At 34.5% G+C, this 7,734-nt stretch overlaps 1 protein-coding gene across 1 annotated transcript; it reads left to right on the top strand.

The window, feature by feature from the left end:
• The first annotated feature begins 1,550 nt into the window (after nt 1-1,550).
• Nucleotides 1,551-4,836, top strand: LOC109704217 (enhancer of rudimentary homolog). The gene is made up of 4 exons (XM_020224983.1): nt 1,551-1,661; nt 3,375-3,468; nt 4,065-4,185; nt 4,426-4,836. The coding sequence occupies exons 1-4, from the start codon at nt 1,656-1,658 to the stop codon at nt 4,517-4,519; spliced, it is 315 nt and encodes a 104-aa protein (XP_020080572.1). The 5' UTR covers nt 1,551-1,655; the 3' UTR covers nt 4,520-4,836.
• The last annotated feature ends 2,898 nt before the right edge of the window (nt 4,837-7,734 follow it).

Genomic DNA, 7,734 nt, shown 5'->3' with positions numbered 1-7,734 from the left:
TTTTGAATTGAATAAATTATTGAGTGATAACTTATTCCGACTTTCAAACAGTGCCTTACGGAGCAAAAATTAAACACCTATCTTTCAACTACACAATGAAAATTTCATAACGGAAAATACTCTTTGTATTTGACCCTTCTTAATTACCTCTCCAAAAAAATTATAGTGATATCAATCTGCAGTTTACACTTATCTCACCACGTGTAAAAATTTGCAATGATTAATTGTTGACTTCGAACAAAAAATAAATAAATAAATAAATAATAATAAATAAAAATAAAAATCATGAAACCAAGTTAACGGATGAAGTTTGCTTGCTTATAAAAGATGAGCTTGTGGGGCATTTGTAATTTATAATAAATTTATATATTTAAAGGGAGTTGAACTACTATTAATACTATTAATTATATATAGAGAGAGTTTTTAATCCTTGAATGAAAAATTATAAGGTTAGAATGATAGTGGTTTTCTAGGGTTTAGTAGTAATCCCCTTAGGGTTAAGCGGGTGGTTGGCTGAATAGTATGATCTAAAAAATGGAATTAATTAAAGTGTAGATCTAACGGTTAAAAAATTAATAGTAAAAGAGCCTAAATACTAATAATAGTATTCCAGCTCAACTCTATATATACATAGAGAGAGAGAGAGAGAATTCGACTATGGTGCTTGTAAAAGTACCAAGCATTTGGTGCTTGTAAATTTCTTACCATTAAATTTATTCCTTTGATCACTTCTATCCGTTAGATCGTACTATTCAACCAACCACTCACTCAACCCTAGAGGTCCCACATCATCCTAACCGCATATCCCTTAATCAAATAGCCAAAATCTACACGTATTAATAACTCGGTAGTTTTAAAAGCATAGGAGCTCAATTCTCTCTCTCTATATATATATAAGGGGTATTATTTAAGAAATTTGAAAACTTCAAAGACATATAATTGAAATTTTCTCCAAAAATAATAAACTAAAAGAATTCAATTGGTCAACAATCCAGCCCAGCCCAGTACAGTCGGGGCCAATAGCGTTTCGTGAAACCTAAGCACAACACGACATGGGCAGATCCAAATCCGTACTACACCGCGCTGGACTATGCAGTGTCACGCCGGTCCGAACTGACAAATACAGTCGAGCACGAAAAATTCTAGAATGCAACAGGTATATTAGTGACGTGGCGTAACAAACCAATCAAATTAATCCTTTTAAGAATATATGTCCCATCATGATTGTAAAAAAGTATTTTTATTGTACTTTTGTTTGAAAAGAATGAATGTGATTGGCTTGTTATTGATGACGTGGTGCAAGTGTGACAGTGTAGAATTTCTCGTCGAGCACAACAAGCTCAGATCCGACTCCGTGCCGTGCCGTGCCGTGCCATACCGTGTCGAGCCGAGTCGCAACCGCGCGAAAAATCCAAATCCGAAGTCATACGATGCCCGGCTGGCCCGGCCCAATTCCAGCCCCAAAAAAAAAATATGGGCCGTGCCGGCAGACAGCACGACACGTTTCGCTCTCTATAATTCTTTTTTTCTGATTCCGGAAGACAGACCGTCGCCGTTCTCCCTTTTGCTCGCCGACTGCTCTCTCTCTCTCTCTCTCTCTCTCTCACCAAATCGAGGAGTAGAAAAAACAAAATCTCTGCCCTCGTGCGGAATCCATGATGGTAAAACCTCTCTTTCTTTTCCCTTTTCCTTTTTTTAGTTCCCCTTTCCTATATTTTGTTTCTCTTTTTGAGCTCTAATTGCTATGGCCCCCCTCTTACTTTATAATCTGTTTTGGTGTTATCCCATCTTTTGTTCATTAATCTCTTTGACTGGGGATAATGTGATTCCATTATCATTCCTCTTTTTCTTTTTCTTTTTTTTTGCTTCCTTTTTGGAGTTTATGAATTGAAAAGAGTGAAATATGTACGTAAAGTAGGGCGTACTCATAAATTGTTTTCAATGATAAAGCTTTCAAATTATAAATATAATTTAGAGTATTCAAAATTTTTAAAAAAATAAATATCGTAATTTTTCAAAATCACAATAAGGTCCATCAAGCGAGCATAAAATGAATAGTCAAATAATGTCCTAAAAATAGATAATCGGATCCTTCAATTTAAGATCGGAGTTATCGATCTTTATCTAGATGGTGAATAGAATTTTTTATCAAAAATTCAACCGATTTCAATTCTTTTACACCGTTAAACTAGCAAGAATTCCATACTGGCCGTTAAAAATTGTCAATTTTGCGATCTTTTGATTGTAAGATAAATAATGTTAAAAAATTATAAAATTTAATTTTTAAAAATTTTAAATATTTTAAATAACGTTTAATGATATGAATCGTCGATTCGAAAGTTCTACAATCGAAAAAGACTTATGAGTACGAAAGCGATCGTACTCATAGGAGTATAATTGCCAGACTCTCTCTCTCTCTCTCTCTCTCTATATATACATATATATAATTGATGGGTATAATATAATTTGGTTAGTTAGGATTTTAATGACAGCATAGTTGATAGAACAATTTGTTTTGACAGCAAAATTGTGAAACTCCTCAAATGCATGCTATTTTGCTATTACTCGCAAATCAAAGAATTGGGAACTAATTTGATCATCATGCAAAGAATTTGAATTAGATTTTTATTTTTTTTCGGCCCCTAAACTACAAATTTCTACTATTTGGACTTTAGGTCAACCAAAATATAAAGAGACCTATATTTTGTAAACTTTTATTATTAGATTAAGATTCTAATATTTTAATCGTTAATAAACAAGCCGAACACGAGCTGGATTTTTCAATTCGATATTTTAACGAGTCAGCTCGTGTTCAGCTCATTTAATAAACGAACAAACACGAGTCGGCCCTAGCTTGCTCTTGTTCAGCTCGTTGACAGCCCTATGCTAGTTGTGAAGACGATTATCCTTAACGCCTTTTGGAATCAAAACTCAGTGTATAAGAAACTGGCCCTTCATTCTAGTTTGGTTTCTTGATAGCATCTACTGAAACAGATTGATAACTGCCTTCATTCAGCACGTCGTTGTAGCGTCGTCTTACGCTCGAAAAAACATTTGTATTTTCTCTATTCTTCCAGTGATGATTATCCTTACCGCGAATATACGGCATGGTTACAAGGCTGTTCAAGTAATGCTTTTAATTGATTGTTATGTCAGGGTAAAAATGTATCAAGACCCTCTCAACAATCGACCAAATTATAAATATTGCTAGGGAAACTAAATATATGCGAACCAAGTATATGTAGTTACGAGTTTAATGAGTACTAATGTTTGCTGTTATGAAGCTAGATATTAATATGCTTCTTATTGGATGCAACTGCTAACCATCCTATTGTTTTTTGACGAAGAATGAGTCTCGAATTTCCTTTTTGCAGGCTGAGAAGTACACCATTATTTTGATGCAGACGTCTCAAAGTAGGGCGAGCAGGACGTTTCTGGATTTTAATTCGATTAGTCAAGCTATGGATGGTACGTACAATCAGCCTACAAAAAGCAACATTCTTTCTAATTTAGATATAATTCTTTATTTCTGTGTCGTCAGATTCAGTAAACTGCCCTTCACGTATCACTTTGCGAACTAAATTTGTTCAAGTCTTTTAATTCGGACTCCATTTCTTCATTTCCACTTTCGGAAACATCTTTTGTCCTGAATTTGTCAGTGTATTCTTTTTAGGATTAGGAATAAGTATTACTTGGTAAATTGTCGGTATACTTGGAGAAAATGACTACGAAAAAAAAGTACTAAATTATGTAATTAAGTAGAAGTTACTAAATTATCCTGGAATATCCAACGCCACATTGGATGTTGTGCGAATGTTTGTGTCATCTCTTATTGATCTTGTAGTTAGAGTGACGAAAGGACTTGATCATCGAACACAGGAATTATAGACCCTTAATTGTAATGCTTGAAATTGTGGGGACTAAACATGCACCCAATGCAAACTTCCAAGTACCAAAATTGCTATTAACAATTCTATAGATGTTGGTGCCAGATTCTGACAGTTACTGCGGTAATAAGACTTTCCAAAATGAGAGGAAACTAACATAAACCTCTGCAATGACAGAAATCTGCAGGATTTATGAAAGGAAAGTCATGGATATTAACCCAACGATCCAGAACATCAGCTACGACATTGCTGATCTCTATAACTTCATCGATGGTACAGTGGATATAAGTGCACTCGTGTGAGTATCATTCTTTAAGACACTAACATCACATTATTCAAATGTTTTATTTAGGACAATGTAAGCGTTACCGTGCATTATAGCCTGGTTCCGAGTGTTACACTTTACCTCATGATGGTTAAGTATCACAATTCCGACCATGGGATAGTAAAGTGGAATTAAGCTATACCACATAGGAGTTCGTAGAAGTTTTCTCGTCCACGTAACTGCTGATATAAGTTTCTATTGCTTCATTTGCAGATACGATCGCTCAATTCAGGCCTTTCTGCCGTACGACCGACAGTGGATAAAACAAAAGATGTTTCAACATCTGCAGAAACGCGCCCGACAGTGAAATAAAGCAATCACTGGATTTTGCTCATACAAGTCAAACAAACTGCCCGTGTTCTGTACAAGAAATGCCTTTTACATGGGCTTTTTGAAGTTAAAAGTTCTTTTGATTGGGATTAGGGGAAAAAGTAATAATAAAACAGGATTTTGCATGTTATGTAAACACATTTCGGGAATTTTTTATCAGTTTTTGATAGCAAAGGAACAATAGAAACGTTTCAACTCGTTTTAGTGCATTGTTATGAGAATTTTGTGTTTGTTTAATTTCTATATTTTGTTTCGTGGTAATCAAAGCTTTGGCTAATATGCAGCGTCTTAAAACTTTTCTCCATGATTATCTGGATTCTAGTAGTTTAAATTTCTTTATGGTGTGGCTTCTAAAATAGCTTTTACTTTGAGAAGCAACAACTAGACATTTGTCAGATGAAATTGTCTGTCAGTTTTGCTTTGTCGGGATGTTGAATTGAGCTTTCGGACTCCAGAAGCAGAAGTTGTGATTTGCAGCTTCTGCTTCCGCGACACTTAAAACTGTTGCGGTAAATTCTAAGTGAAAGTTTTGCTCATCTACTGAGCTCTAACTGGATGAAACAGCCCTTTTTAGGCTTGCGTAATGGTAAACAAGGGCTTTGCTTCTTTCAACTTCAATAGCATGCTTATGTTAACATGTGCAATGTGTTCAATTTTAGAAAACTCATTTCAGTGTATGTAGGTGGAAGAGACCATCGGATCGTTGGCGCTATCCATTAAGCTCAAAAGCTAATATACAATCAATTTACTTAAAGTATACAGATACAACGTTCACGAGTCTCAATTGTGGCTCAACCCACCCAATCTTACGCTACTTCAAACACGACTCGGTTCAACCTGATCTTACGCCATTTCGAACGTGACTCGGCCCACTAGACCTCCAGCCACAAGGCAGAATACTGGCTCATTTAAGCCAACAATCCTAGCCTTAACGCCATTTCGAACAAGACTCGTTCTAATCTGACCTCGTGCCATTTTGAACGTGACTCGACCGACTTGGCCTCCCGGCACAAGGCAAGATGCTGACACATTTAAGCCAACAGAGACCTTATAGTGGTTCAATAAATATTCAAATTTAGCAGGTTTCTTCACGGCCCTTATTAGGGTTTACTGATTTGGTGACCTAGGTTTTGATTAGTCGCTAGTTCTTAGTAAAAACGAGTCTTTTATACAATCTTACCTACCAGAGTGGGCGAAGGATATGATAATTGGTATCCGAGATTTTAATTTCAAAGTTTAGTTACTTTATATTTCTACCTGATTTTATTTTAAAAGAAAAAAAATTGAATAAAGAGGATAGCCCACTACTATCTTTCTCTCAATGAAAAAAAAAAGAAAAAGAAAAATAAAAGTAAAATGTAACTCTTCAAAGTAGGGGTGAAAACGGGTAGGATAATATGCGACCAACCCGACTTCAAATCCAAAAATTTTCGATTCGGATTTAGGTTCACTATTAGTTCTTCGGATTCACATTCGTACTATCCAAATCGGAAACCGGCTTTTAATATATTTTCAACATGTTAAATCCTCTTTAAATCTATTTTTTTCATTATTTTTTTAGAATTCCTATATTTTTTTCTATTTTTATATAAAATTAAAAGAGCTTACATACATATCGAAATTTTTTATTTTTTAAATACTTTTTTCGTATTCGTATTGGTTTAATATCCGATCCGTATACGAATCGGATTTTATCAAATATAAATTTGAATTTTAGTATTGAAGCAAATATTTGAATCCGGATCCTTCATAAAAATAATGGATATGGATATGAAATCGAGTATTCGATCCGTTTTTATCCCGGTTTATAACATCTCTGATCGTATGACACGTGGCAATCGCATGGCCCACGTGTCAGTCACACACCGTGACACAAGCGTTACACTTTCGCCCAGCGTGTGGTTTAAGTTGGTAAATTGCACACTAGTCACTAAACTTCTCGTAAAATTTTATTTTGATCCTCAAAATTTTTAAAATATTTGGCTTTAGTCCTTACATTAGAGAGAGAATAATTGCTCGTAATTGCACAACAAATCCATGCGCCTCTTTTTTATCATTTTTCTAATCAAATAATATAATTCTAATAAGCTTATCTAGTGTTAGAATAAATTATTGAGCAATAATTTTTACATTATAAATTTTTAATATTTATAATTTAAAAGGGCTTTGTTTTAATTCTTTAGAAAGGATAGTGTAACTAAATAATGGTTTGTGATTTTTGAGTGAATAAAAAAAATTATAGTGAACAAGATGGTTATGCATTCAACATAATAAAAGGATTACAATTCAATAAATAATGGAATTAAAATATAAGATAGATCCCGAATTGGATCGATACATATAAATGTAACAGATATTGTGATACCCTAATAGTTTCAGATCAGATGAAAATAAAGTTGTGATTTGAAATATAAGGATCAGAGATCCTAATAATAATAATTGAATTTAAGCATATTGGATTAGAGGTTTGGATCCAACGAGTTAATATATTGTTAGTGGGTCAAATAGTTATATTAAGTATCAGAATCGGTTCACTAGCCAGAAGTGTGAGACGGTCCTTACATCCTCCGGTGATTGTAAAATTTAAAGTGTGAGATAGGTCTCACATCCTCTGGTGATAGTGAACTTAAAGTGTGAGGCGGGTCTCACATCTCTTCTCCTCTAATAATTTAAAATGCATAATACAGATCTCACATCCTCTAGTGATGGTGATCTTAATTGCATATGAGGATGATCTTAAAACTAAGAATGATCTTATATCCTCTAATGATGTGATTGATCTTAAATGTGTGCTCAAAGTGTGAGACAGGTCTCACATCCTCTGGTGAGGTGGATCTCACATCCTCTTGGGCTGGTAGTTGGGCCAGAGGTACTCTTAGATTAGTAGTTTGGCGCTTGGACTAGTGATTTGGATCCAACCAATTATTATTATTAAGTGTGAAGCGAGACTCACATTTTCTGATAATCTTGATAATAATAATTGAGCTGAAGTATTTTGACCCGGTGGTTTGAGCTGAACGAGTTATTACTGCTAATGGGTTGTTATAGATATAGACTTGAATTTTGTTTTTCCGTAGATAATAAAGCTGGAAATTAGGATCTACAAAAATCAAAATTAAAAGTTTAAGAACCAAAGTAAAACCACCAAACAGTTTTGGACTACACCGCAATTTATCCGCATCATCAGATCCG

The sequence above is a fragment of the Ananas comosus genome, unplaced genomic scaffold, assembly GCF_001540865.1.
Source record: "Ananas comosus cultivar F153 unplaced genomic scaffold, ASM154086v1, whole genome shotgun sequence".
In the NCBI taxonomy this organism is placed as follows: Eukaryota; Viridiplantae; Streptophyta; class Magnoliopsida; order Poales; family Bromeliaceae; genus Ananas; species Ananas comosus.
The sequence above is the reverse complement of the archived record's forward strand: the minus strand, read 5'-3'. Positions and strand labels throughout refer to the sequence as shown.

What these genes read in the sequence shown, in the direction of transcription:
- LOC109704217 (XM_020224983.1), top strand. An exon ending in GATTAGTCAAGCTATGGATG is followed by an intron (nt 3,469 to 4,064) that starts GTACGTACAATC and finishes CTGCAATGACAG; the next exon opens with AAATCTGCAGGATTTATGAA. An exon ending in GTGGATATAAGTGCACTCGT is followed by an intron (nt 4,186 to 4,425) that starts GTGAGTATCATT and finishes CTTCATTTGCAG; the next exon opens with ATACGATCGCTCAATTCAGG.